At 37.3% G+C, this 14,162-nt stretch overlaps 1 protein-coding gene across 7 annotated transcripts in view; it reads right to left on the minus strand.

Moving 5' to 3' along the window:
• Window positions 1–9,570: 9,570 nt before the first annotated feature.
• Window positions 9,571–14,162, minus strand: part of C2CD5 (C2 calcium-dependent domain containing 5) — a 135,137-nt gene continuing 130,545 nt past the window's right edge. For 5 of the 7 annotated variants that reach the window (XM_006866942.1, XM_006866943.1, XM_006866944.1 and 2 more), the window contains one exon: window positions 9,571–10,880. In XM_006866942.1, coding sequence (XP_006867004.1) covers window positions 10,752–10,880 — 129 coding nt within the window. In that variant the 3' untranslated portion in view covers window positions 9,571–10,751. The remainder of the gene's footprint in view (window positions 10,881–14,162) is intronic. The other 2 variants (XM_006866945.1, XM_006866946.1) reach the window with 2 other exon arrangements.

A 14,162-nucleotide genomic window follows, 5' to 3' on the forward strand; every position in this document is an offset into this window, starting at 1 on the left:
GATGGATCGGCCAGGTGGCATCATTGATGGACTCGGGGGTGGCAGCAGTGGTGAGGTTGGCCCAGGATCGAGCATTGTTTCCTTCTGCTGTGCATGGGGTCGCTATGAGTCGGTTCCAACTCGATGGCACCTGACAACAACAACAACAATGCCAGGGAAACCAAAATTCAAAAGACAGCCAAGCATCTTAACATTATTTTCCCCCTTTTCCCCATTCCAACCATATCTCAATCCCTGTATCCCAGAGCTCTGTTGTTCCAAGGTTGTGCATACATCATTAGCTACTTAGCCCATGCAAACCTGCCTAATTGTTCTCCCATGCACTTTGTTTTCCATTCCCCTCCCCCTTCTTGCATATTGCCTGCCCCCCCCCAGCACCCAATCAAGATAAAGTTTTAAATGCTCTTTTTGATGATGAATGTGATGTCATTCCTCTTCAATATGTTATTCCCTACATAGCAAGCCACATAATTGACCAGTTCAAAATGGCCAATACCAGTCCATTTCTGCTCATTAATGTCCAGAATATTGAGCTTCATGTGTTCCATTTCATTTTTGATGATGTCCAGATTTCCTAGAGTCATTCCACATTCAGATTATTAATGGATGTTTGCTGCTGTTTCTTCTTATTTTGAATTATGCCACATTCGCAAATGAAAGGCCTGAAAGCGTTGCTCCAGTCATGTCATAACTCTACTTTGAGGAGACAGTTATCCCCTGTTGTGTTTTGAATGCCTTCTAACCCGAGGTGCTCATCTTCTGGTACTGTATCTGACAATGTTCTGCTGTTACTTATAATGTTTTCAGTGGCTACTTATTCAGAAGTGGGCTACCTCTCCTTCTTCATAGTCTGTCTTAGTCTGGAAGCTTTGCTGAAACTTGTTCACCATGGGTGACCTGCTTGTACTTAAAACACTTGTGGCATTGCTTCCAGTAACACACAAGCCACCACAGTACTACAAACTGACAGATGAGAGGTGGATGTCCATTCTATTGATTACCAAAGAGGACTGACCGCTTGTTGGGACAAATAAGCAGAGATCCTTTGACTTCGTGTCTCGGGAACATAGTAAAACTAAATATGAAAGGTCTTTCTGGAAAATGCCCAAAGGGACAAAAAACAATTAATCTGTGTAACCCAGATGCTCACCAACTCCATCTCCCATTATGAATTGATACTTCAACTTCTATTTCTACCATTAAAACCACTTTAGCAGATGATGTGTTTATGCCATTATGTGGAGGAAAACGTTATAGACCGGTAAGCATTTCTAATATTTACACAGGGAGTCAACAACAGCAGAGTATTTTGTTTCTAAGTAAAAGATTAGGACAATGATCAATTTAAATTTAGAGGATACCCTTCAAACATAACTGAATGTGACCAGACAAAAATGGAAATAATTTTTTCTCAATTTCACAGTGCTAGAAAGAGATAGAGATTATATCTAAATAATTCTTTTGTTTTTTTAAGTCTTTCTCAATGATTCTAGTGAATACCACCTAAGGTAGAAAAGGATACTTAGACTTACTCTACTAATATAACAAATGTGTGTGGGTATGTTTGTATTATGTTTACGTCATAAAGAACCAATTCTGTTCTCTCAAATGGACCGCTAGTAGTTTCATTGAAAATGTTATTTATGGGATAAATGGCTGGATAACGGTGAAATGTAGGAGAAAAAAAATTTTAGCTGTTACAGATTTGGGTCATCATTCATTCTAAACTTCATTTATCATGCTTTCTAGAGATCTAACCAATTCCCTTAAACAATCTCAAATAAATAATTTCCTGTCAAGAAAATAATACCTTTAGGAATAACGTTTCCCCTTTAACCATTTATACTTAAAACTAATTTGAAAATTATCAGAATGACAATGGTTATTCATATGCTACAAGAGATGCTTTTAATATACATCTGCTTTTGCTGTGATAGTATACTTTTTACTAACTAATATAATTAAATTCCACAGACGAGTTAATTTGTAGAACATAATAAATTGCATCTACTATTTACTAATAAGAACTAAGTCAACCTCATGAAATATTCTGAATAATTTCTAAGATACATTATCAGACTCAGTAAGGGGCTGTAGATTTAAATCAGCATTTTCAAAGTGTTTTGTAATTAATGCTAATTATGTTACAATTATTTCTTTCTCCAGAAATTATAAAACTTTGCAATTAGCAAAGCATTTTCAATTTTTTGCTTTTCTTTTGAAACTCACAAAGACTTTGCAAGTAAGAGTGCATATTATGATTCCCATTTTCAAAGGAAAATATTGGTATGTTAAATGACTTTCCCAAAGCCAGATTGTAATTTATTGTTGCTGTTGTTAAGTGCTGTCTAGTCAGTTCTGACTCATAGCAACCTTGTACAGGGTTTCCAAGGAGCAGCTGGTGGATTTGAACTGCTGACCTTGTGGCTCTAAAGACTCTAAAGAATCCTTGTTTTAAAATAGATTGTGATAAATTAAAAGTTCTATATTAAAAACCCTATAGAAATCACTAAAACTTTCTAAACAACAGATATAATTTAGAATCCAATGTTGTTGTTAAGTGCCTTTGAGTCAATTCCGACTAATAGCAACCCTATATAGGGTTTCTGATGACCAGCTGGTAGATTTGAACTGCCCACCTTATGGTTCGAAGTTGGTACTGTAACCAAATAGTGGAGATAAAATGAAACCAGAAAAAAAATACTCAATCCAAAAGCAGGCATAAAAAGAAAAGGAGGAACTAAGAATTTTTGATAACAGTAGAAAACAACTAGCAAGATGTTAGATTTAAATAGAGGCCTATCAAACATTATATTAAAAGCCAATGGTCTAACATGTTAGCTTGGGGAAAAGGGAAATCAATCAATATACAATAAGAGAGAGGTTGGCAAAAAATTTTTGGAGGCAGGGAAAGACACTGGGAGGGGTGCAAGTGTTAAAGGCAACAGAAGAAATACTGTTATAGATACAATCCTGCAATCACAGTAACCTACAGGTAGGTACATGGACACAGACTGAATGAGTGTGGGAGGGAGACCGGGAGTTTACCCACAAATATATCAAAATTTGACAGAGGATATTTATTCATAGGTATTTACTCTTTCTGCAAACCTGTCTGTGAATGTGGTGTAGCATACAGGGAGCAAAGTTATGAAAACTCGTTACACATTACCAAACTCCTTAAGGAATTGAGTCACTGGGTCTGGGCACTCATAACCATGGTCTCATAGGACACCGAGATCATTGGCATAACATTCCACAAAGACAATGTTCTATATGCTACTTTGGTGAGTAGCAAATAGGGACTGAAATGTTCATGAGTGGCCACGTAAGGTGCAATTATTGGTCTCTTCCTGTCAAAAGGAAAGAGTGATGAAACTGAAGACAGATGGAAACACTTAGTCCAATGGATTAACGGACCATGTAAGTATCAGTCTCCACAACCTTGAAACCAGAAGAACTAGATGGTCCCCAGCGACCACCTGTTCTAAAAGGGGTAGCATTAGAAGGTCCTGATAAAGTGGAAGAAAAATGTGGAGTAAAATTCAAAATCATAAAAAAGACCAGGCTTTCTGGCTGGACAGAGATTGGTAGAACCCCCAAAACAATGGCCGTTAGTCACTCTTCAGATCTGGAAGTGAACTTAGTTAGCCCCGTGGTTTAGTTTTCAGCCAAACAATAGATAATGTCTATAAGGGCTATGATAACACGATTGAGGTACTTACACCTTAGAATAATGATAATTTAAGATCAAAAGATCAAGGACAACGTTCAGAAGGGTTAAGAAAGAAGGAAGAATGGAATCAGGAAACACAGGGAGGAAGTGGGATACCTGGCAGTCAGTGAGATAATGTTTGAATTATTGAATGGAAAACTGATCTGCTGGGTAAACCTTCACCCAATTCACAATAAAAAGTTTAAATTAAAAAAAAGGAACAAGGTTTTTAAGCAATCTGTGCATTGAGAAGGGTAAGTAAAGGAAGAAGTGGTGGAAAGGGCGAGCAGATCATGAATCTAGATTTCCAAAAAGGACAAGTCATTTCCAGCATGCTCAAATACTTTCTGATTCATTTGTTTGTTTGATTGGTTTTCTTTTTGTATTTAATTTGTTGCACTCCTTAAAATCTTGTGACAAAACAGATTGTTATAGTGAAAAAAACAAAAACACAAATAATACCTAACTCCATGTATGTTGTTCTTAAGTGCCGTTGAGTCAATTCCAACTCATAGAGACCCTGTGTAGGGTTTCCAAGGAGTGGCTGGTGAATTAGAACCACCAACCTTGTGGTTCAAACCGACCTGGCAGTGCAGTGCTTATCTTACAGCACTACACCAGGACTAATGTAAGCATTCCCTGTTTTACTGCACTTCACAAACTGAAGGTTTGTGGCAACGGTGTGTGTCAAGCAATAATGGACCCAAAATAAATATAGACATAGATACAATTAAAAGACTAATATGAAAAAAGTATCAAACATCCAAACAATAATAATGTATGTTATTGTTAAGTGCCTTAGTGTTGGTTCTGTCTCGTAGCAACACTATATAGGGTTGGAGCGGCTGGTAGGTTTGAACCACCAACTTTGTGATTCACAGGCACTAGACTATGAACCACAAGGTCAACAGTTCAAACCCACTTGTTGCTCCTTGGAAACCCTATGTAAGGTCGCTATGAATCAGAAGCGACTCGATGGCACTTCACAACTACAAGGAGTGTCTACATAATTTCTGAAAACGTAGCCTACAGAAAAAAAGAATATTACCAGATCATGGAATGATAAAGGAATCCATGAACAAGAAGGAATCATACTCTTAAATGTTTATATACCTAACCAAAGAAATTCAAAATAATTAAAACAAAATCTGACAGAATTAAAAAGTGAAATAGACAAATGTGCAGTTATTCTTGAGAATTCAAGTGAAACACCCTTCTTTCAGAAATCAATAAAACAAGTTAACAGAGAATAGTAAGAATATAAAAGACTTATAAAACACTATCAACCCACTTATCTAACTGACACCAATAGAAATTGCCATCCAAAAAAGCCGTATAAACATTTTGAAGGCCACTGGGAAAGTCTAAAAAGATAGCTCCATACAAAGGGACTTCAAAAAGATTTTGGGAGAATTTCATTATTTTTCTATTGTTATTCTGTAAACTTTTGGAAAGTCCCTCATATGTTTGACCATGAAATTTGTTCAATAAATTTAAAAATTTAAATCATAAAAGAACAAATTCTCTAAAAACAAAATGGAACTAATAATCTTGTTTTTCCCACTTGGGAAAAGCCAAACTTTTATAATAGCATTTACTGAATTTTTTCTAACATTTTCTTCAGCCTGGTTCCTTATTCTCCTTCCATTTATTTTATACTAGATATAACCTGGAGTTGACAGAATAGTCTTGGTAAAACCTGCAAAATTTATGTGTGTAACTCTGGTAGCGTAGTGGTTATGAATTGGGCTACAAACCTCAAGGTCAGCAGTTCCGCAGAAGAAAGATGAGGCTTTCTGCTCCCATAAAGATTTACAGCCTCAGAAATCCTGTACAAAGTCGCTATGAGTCGGAACCGACTCCACGGCACATAACAATAACAACTCTGGGGAAAGGGTCCAGAACTCAGAATTGATTCTCAATGTACTCTATAAAACATCTTCTTTGGGAGCAGGGTGAGGTGGGATGGGTGAGATGGGCATGAGGAGGTGGAGGTGGGGAAGAGAGGGACACTGTGTTCATAAGAAATAAATCCAAATTCTGCCATGGAGTTGATTCTGAGTCGCAGTAAGTGTTCCTAAGTGTCCCTAAAGTTGTTTTATCATACCACATACAATTTCTTTTTTCTTTCTTTCATTTTTTAACTTACTCTGATTTCAGTGAAATTTTACTGAAATTGATTTTCCATTTAACAATCCATACACATTTTGTCTCATTACACCGACTGGAGTACTCACAAGCTAACAGCATTCTTCCCACTTCCTGTGCTTAACCATTTTCATTTGTCCTTATTTCCTATCAATTTCAACCTTCTGAGGTTTATTCTAGGACATACGCTGCTCTTTTGACTTCATATGGTTGATTGTTCTAAGGCGTGTGTACTTTCCTGGTGTTATTGTACACTCTACAAGGCTGGCTATTGTTTGGCTGAAATTTGAGTCAGAGAGGTGACTTCAATTCCAGTCTTGAAGAGCGACCAAGGGCCATAGTCCCAGGGTTCCACCAGTCTCCATAAGGCCAGTAAGCTTGTGTTTTCAAAATTATTTTTTAAAGATTTTATGTTTTGTTCTTTATTTTTCTCCCACTCTATCCATGACCCTCTATTGTTATCCCTTTCAGAGTGGACAGAAGTGGTAGGTGGGCACCATCTTGTTCTTCTGGTTTCTTGTTTCCACATTTTTATGCACACTGTACCATGGGACAATGTGATGTCACGGAAACAATATAGACTTGGGATTTCCCAAGTTTCTGTCTACAGCACAACTGGGTCAGTGGGGATAGCATTTACTGAAATAAAAAATAGCTGAAGAACAAGGAGTTTGGTGGGGTGCCAACAAGTGTAAGTAACTCAAGATGTACTTAGTTGGCTGAACCTATAAGATAAAGTAGAGATGATCTTAACAAAGAAAAAAAATTATGGCGTAAGAGATAGTTCATAATACAATTTGAAATTAACATATGCTAAAAGCTAGCATAAATTACCTGCAGTCAATAAAATAAGTTTAAAAATTGCCCAAACATGATAGATTATATATTAACAACTAAAAATCAACCTTAAAACATAAATGTTAATTTCCACAGAAAAATGCAAATTCAAATGAAAAGTAGCTTTATTCATGATAGCTAAAAATACTCTCCATACACAGAGAATTCTCTAAAGCATTGTGCTAAGTGAACGTTGCCAGGCATAAGAATACATACTGCAAGAATCCCATTTACATAGAAGGGCATGTACTGACTGGAAAGGGACACAAGGGAACTTTCTTGGGGTGATGGAAATGTTCTGTATCTAGGTTATATGATTGTATATATTTGTCAAAACTTCTTGAACAGTGTACTTAAAATACACATTTTACTGAATGTAAGTTATACCATAGTTGTAGATTTTTTTTAAAGCATAGGGATGTATACTAGGCTAACATAGATTGAGAAGGATGTTTTGGGGAAGAATAACCAGGAAAAAGGTATGAAATAAGGCCACTCCATTAAGACTGAGGGAGTGCGTTGGCTCCATTGGATAAGCACTGGATTGTGATCCACAAGGTCTGTGGTTTGAGTCCACCAGCCCTCCATGGGGAAAAGATGAGGCTTTTGACTCTAGCATAGATTGTTGTGAAGTGCCATCGAGTTGGTTCCAACTCATAGCGACCCTACGTTGGAGCAGCTGGTAGATCTGAACCGCCTACCTACCTTGTGGTTCAAACTGACATTGCAGTCCAGTGCTTATCCTTCAGCACCACACCAGGACTCACACAAAGATTACAGCCTTGGATTACAGTCTTTATGAGTTGGAACTGACTCCATGGCACTTAACAACTAACTGAAACATACCAGTGATCATGAAGATGGCTCAGGGCTGGACAATCTTCTTTGTACATAACTTCGCCGTGTGTCAGAGCTGATTTGTGGTGCTGTAGGAGAAGAAAGATGAGGCTTTCTGCTCCCATTAGGATTTACAGCCTCATAAACCCTGTATAGAATCGCTATGGGTCGAAACAGGCTCTACGGCACTTAACAACAACAGGGGAAGAAAGTCTGGTTTGAACCAAAAGGTAATGGTTGAAACTCACCAGTCACTCCTTGGAAACCCTATACAGGGTCACTATGGGTCAGAAGTGACTCGACGGCACTTAACAACAAATAACAATTTAAAACTTGTGCATGTGATCCCATTGATGCATTTACAAAAATCATGTGGATGAATAAAAGTTTTTCATAAACTGTGTTGTAGCATTGTAGAATAAGCACTGGACTGATAATTGCCAAACCCATGAGCCGCTTCCTGAATACTCTTTACAAGGTTGCTATGAATTGAAACATTTTCAGCAGTACTGAAAAATGGCAGCAATGGTATCCAATAGTAGAGTACAGACAAAACAAAAATTTTCATTTCTGGTAGATTTTAGCTACAAGTTTACATATATCCTTGGCATGTTCACATTCAGGGGAGGAGCAGGAGATAAAAGCCAAATGGGGAAAGATGATGGGAAAATGGAGGTGGTGTGGAGTGGGGCAGTGAATATGGCAAATCTAACACAGAAACATTGGATAAATCACAGTTAATTTTTGGAGCAGTGATTGCAGATAAACAGCAGATTAAGGTTATGAGGCATGCTGTAAATACTGTAACTGGCCTGAATTAGTACCAGCACACAAGGGACCCACACATACAGTCCTGGTGTGACCCTGTAGGATAAGCACAATGTTGGTGGTTCAAATAGCATTAGCCGCTCCTTGGAAACCCTATACTGGGTCTCTCTGAGTTGGAACAGACTCAACAATACTTAACAATACATTGGGAACAGCAGCAGCTCTTGGGGCCTACCGTAATCTTTCTGGAAAAAAAGTCATCTTTGCTTGGGCTGATTGTACTTCTAAGGGAATCCTAGTCCAATGGAGCAGACACGGAAGTGGACGAGTTAGTTGTCAAGGACACTGATCACACTCCCCAGAAGCAGCAAATCCGAGTAGCTAAGGAAACTAGCTTTTCTGAAAATTAGTCTGGGCCTTGGTTGAGTGTGACTGTTCATGCTAATATGACCTACCTAGTTTGTAGGGCTGTTCTTAACAGCAATAACGTATGTGCACAGAACATGGGACAAAATAGGCACTGTGCTGTTATTTTATTCTGCCTAGAAGTCTCTCGAAAAATCACAAAATATGTGTTGCATTGATAAATGAATAGGTAGAATGATTGCAAATTGCCAGTTTTTCAGAATTGAGTGGATCATCTTCTTCTCATCCCAAGCTACAACCCTACTTTCTCACTTACAGGGTAGGTTTTAGAGTCAGACTGCCTGAGCTTGAATCTTGGCTCCACTACTTATGGGCCCTTGGGTGAATCACATACTCTCCATTCCTCAGTTTCCTCAACTATAAAATGGTGCTTAACAATTGTATCTACATCATAGCAGTTTTGTATGGATTAAATTGGTTAAATATAAAAATATATTTGGCAGAGTGTCTGACTCAGAGTAAGCATTCAATAGATATTAGCTATTATTATACTACACATCACATTTTACAAATTTACTTGTGTAGCCACAGAAATGTAACCTTCTGAAAGCTGAAATGTATGTGGTTTATTCAATAGATAGTTGTTGAATGAACACTCACCTTCCCAAAGAAAATGAAAGCACCGCAATTATGTACATGAGGGGGCTTCAAAAAGTTGATGGGAAAATGATATTAGGAGCTACTGAAACTTTCCAAGAGCTTTTTGAAGTCCCTCACAGATATTCCCAAAGATAAGATCACAACTTTGAATACTGCAAGTGTTCAACAAATGTTTGGTGACTGAATAAATGAATGGAAATAATACGATGGAAAGTTATTCTGACAACTGACAGTACTACATTAAGGAGGCAAAAAAGAGATTTAGGAATATTCGTTTTTATAAACCTTTTATTTAAAAAATAAAATTATAAACAAAATACAGAAAAATATTGACACCTGTGATAACAAGGAAATTACTCCAAGTCTTTCGGGGCAGTCTGTTACCCAGGAAGAGCAAAATCATGACTTTATAAAGAAATTTTATTGTGCAAAGGAGGAATGTGATTTTAAAGGTTCATTTACAATGGAAATTTGGCATTGACATAAAAAGTATTTCTAGGCATACATTCAACATGTTGCAGCATATTTACATTCAAGTTACACGTACTACTATGTCAAATACAGCTACCTCACCATCAAAAACTCTAAGATATTACTAGAATTCTGCTTTATTTGGTAGGAGTGCAATAGTGTTTAATTAGAAAATAGCTTTGTTTTTCTACTAAATCAATTATATTTTAACTATTTCAACAAAATTCACTGACCTTTTTTCCCAGTTGATGCCAAGCGCTTCTAAATAAAACTATATATGAACTGAAAGTTGGCCAGTTAAATATATGTAGTAATTTTGTACACTTCCTCTTTCTCCTTAGAGATATTATAAAACTCACAATAAAGGATACCAGTTCTGATAAATTATTTTTCTTGTACAGTAGTAAGGACATATTATACATACAAGTTGCAAAATTTTAACATCTTTTTAAAAGATGGCAGAAGCACTTTTCCTTTTCAGTTGCTACCAAATTACTCATCAAAAGAAAACTACGTAGTAGTTTTCTGAAAAATTTTCTCTACACATTCCTCTTATCTATTTATTCACTAACAATCTGTGAATTCCTTGCTTAATTTTTCTAAATGACAAAAGGGGAGCTAACCTAGCTTCCTTATAATCTTCTCCTTTCACCCTTTAAATTATGATTTTATTAAAATCAACATAAATTACAAATAGCTTTCATCTTGACTATACACCAAATTCTCTGAAAAATTTATCTTATTAGGGTCAAGATTTCACAGGGCAAGCAAAATAAAATGAGAAAAATCTCATGTTTTCAGGAGATTCCAGGCAAATCAAATCTTCTCATAATGCACTAATTTTTCCTTAATCATCTCAGATTATTTCAAGCTTTCGGAAAACAGTTATGACCAAATAATGGAGAAAGACGCCTTTCACTTTAGGTGAGCTCTTTCCTTTGAATTCACTTCAGGTTGTCACTTCTCCCGTACATGCAGGCTGGCAGTTGGCAGTAGGTTGCTGAGTTGATACCACTTCTAATTCAGATTCACGCACAAAAACCACTGCATCACCGCTTACATTTATAAGACACTGTGCCTAGAAAACAACAGGACACGTCCAGTCACAAACCCAAAGGTATGCTCTTACTCTTCTGTTATTCGAGGAGTATTGTATAGCTGTAAAAGTATAAGTTTACCAATCAGTACGAAAAAAATAAGCCCAAAGAAAGATGAAGAAAACAAGGCAATGTACAGAAAAGGAAACAGAAACTCAAATGTATGAGAAAAACAGTGAAAAATTAAAATAACAAAGAGATCATTTTATGTAAGCAAAACGAAAACAAGTGAAAATTAGATGTTCATAAAGTGTTGACAAAGCTATGAGAAAACAGTGTAACCATTTTGGAGACAAATTTGGCAATATCTAGTCCTGGTGTAGCACTGTAGGATAAGCACTTGACTGCAAACCACAAAATCTGGCGGCTCAAACTCAGCTGCCACTCCTTGGAAACCCTATACAGGGTTGCTATGAGTCAGAACCAACTTGACAGCACTTAACAACAATTCTGACATGGCACTGTAGGGTAAGCACTGTACTTCTAACTGCAAGGCCAGAGGTTCAAAGCTACTAGTTGCTGCTTGGAAACCCTACACAGGGTCATTATGAGTCAAAACTTAACAACAATAGTAAGACTGTAATGCACACACCCCATGATTTACCAATTCCATTTTGACCTCTGTATCCTATGGAAATCTTGAGCATTTACACACAAAAAAATGAGTTCATGACTTCATTGCAGCATGCTTTTACCAGCAAAATAACAGGAACAGCATAATGCTCAGCCAGAGGGGAATGAAAATCGATCGTGGAATATTTATGCCGGAAATACTACCCTGTTGTTAAGGAGTTGGTTCTGACTCATAGTGACCCTGAGGATTGCTCATCTTTGTCTCGTGGAACGGCTGGTAGTTTCGGACTGCCAACCTTGAGGCTGGCAGCCCAACTCATAACCTCTATGCTACCCGAGCTATACAGACCTTAAAATAAATGACATTAGCCTGCATCAACATGGATCAATTGCACTTCATAATGAATTACTAAAAGTGTTACAGAATGATATGTAAAACCACATATAGAATTATATAAAGTTTAAACATGTCCAAAACACCTCAATGGAGGGGCACTTGAGCAATATCTATGAAAACTACAAGTGCTTTGACCTAGTAATTCTATTTCTAAGACTCTTTCCTATGGCTATACTCACACTTGTGCCAACCTGCCTGAGTGGTTCTAGCAGTATTGTATGTAATGATGTAAGTTTCACTGAAAATATTTCTACATGTTCCTCAGTAGGAATAAAAGAAAATTTTATTTATCTGTGTCATAGAATGCTGTATAGTTATAACAGAAAAATGAGAGTGTTCTTTATGCCTTGAACAATCTTTTAGAAAAATTACCTAAAAGAACAAGCTGTGGAACAATGTATACAGTAATGCTACTGTTCATGTAAAACAGGGATAAAGGAATATATAAATATATTTGTTTATATGAAGCTAAAACCTCTCAGACATGTTACACACTCTGGTGTGTTGAATCTCTAGAAGGTACATTAATCAATGAATAAAATAAGGACCTAATAGCTTTGGTTGTATGTGAGAAGGGACACAAATTGACTGGGGCACAGGACAGGGACAGACTTTTCAAGTTTATACCCTTAGTCCTGGTGTGGTGCTGTGGGTTAATGCACTTGACTGGAAGGTCGGTTTGAAGTCCAAGGTTGGTAGTTCAAGCTCAGCAGCTGCTCTTCAGAAACCCTATACAGGGTCACTATGAGTTGGAATCGATTTAACAACACCACCACTCTTTTATCATTTTTGGATTTTGAATCATGCCAATGCACCACCTTCTCAAAAATATATCAAAAATGTTTTTCCTTCTTTTCTGTGTGTGCTGAAAATAGTTAACAAACATACACCATCTCAAGAATTTCTACACATACAATTCAGAGACAATGAACACAATCTTCAAGTTGTACACCCATTCTCATTGTCTCCTTTTCTAAATTGTTCCACCATTAACATAAGCTCAGTTCTGCCTAAGTAAAAAAGTCCTCTTTCCTCCTACCCTGCTAGTAATAATGTGGTTTCTATATACTTGCTCAAGGAGCCTTAGTGGTGTAGTGGGGACCACAAGACCAGCAATTTCAATTTACCAGCAGCTCCATGGAAGAAAGAAGCGACTTTCTGTTCCTATACAGACTGACAGCCTCTGAAACCCAACCAAGGGTCACTATGAGTCAGAATCAACTTGAAGGGAGTGATAGATTGGCTTATTTCATATATGTGAGATCATACAGTAGTTGTCCTTTTGATGCTGATTTCATTCAGCATGTTTTCAAGGCTCGCCCATGTGGCATGCTATATTTACAAACATATGTAATAATCAAATATAAGGCATGTATCAGAGTGGTAAACAACAAATCATGAGTGTGATTTACTCAGCAGATCAGTCCAGAGGTTTAACCCTGTTTTGAATATTGCACTTCTTAAGCTGAGTACCAAAATTGCTATTAAGCTGTCTTCTAGTTTCACAGTGTCACTATTTTAAATCATCTGGTGTGGCACTGTTGATTAATGCACTGGACTGCAAAGTCAGTTTGAACTACAAGGTCAGCAGTTTAAACTCAACAGCTGTGCCTTGGAAACTCTATACAAGGTCGCTATGAGTTGGAACTGACTTGATGACACTTAACAACAACAACAAATAAAGAATAATGGCATCCTGGTGATGCTGTAGGATAAGCACTAGACTGCTAACCACAAGGTCAGAAGTTCAAATCCACCAGCAGCTTTGAAGGAGAAAAATGCATCTTTCTGCTCCCATAAAGATTTACAGCTTTGGAAACCCTATACAGGGTCACTAAGAGACAGAACTGACTTCACAGCACATCATCATAAATAAAGACCAATGGAGCACTGGTGGTACTATAGGATAAGCTCTGGACTGCTGTAAGATATGCACTAGGGCAGCAGTTCAAATCTCCTAGCTGCTCCACAGTAGAAAGATACTGCTTTCTGCTCCTATAAAGATGTGCAGCCTGGGAAATTCTATGTAACAGGGTAACTATGAGTTGGAATCAACTTGACAGCACCTAACAACAATAATAAAGAATGACATGCCATGAACAACAAAACTGAAATGCCATGGAAAGCTGAAAAAACTTTAGTAAATAGCACCCTCTAAAAAATTACAAAGCTAAAACTATTTTGAATCTCTATTAATGCCTTTTTAGACTGCCTATAGTGGTGCTGTGGGCTAATGTGGTGGTGCTGTGGGCTAATGTGTCAGACTGAAGTCGTTTGAACTGCAAGGTTGGTG

This window comes from Chrysochloris asiatica, unplaced genomic scaffold (assembly GCF_000296735.1).
Source record: "Chrysochloris asiatica unplaced genomic scaffold, ChrAsi1.0 scaffold00098, whole genome shotgun sequence".
In the NCBI taxonomy this organism is placed as follows: domain Eukaryota; kingdom Metazoa; phylum Chordata; class Mammalia; order Afrosoricida; family Chrysochloridae; genus Chrysochloris; species Chrysochloris asiatica.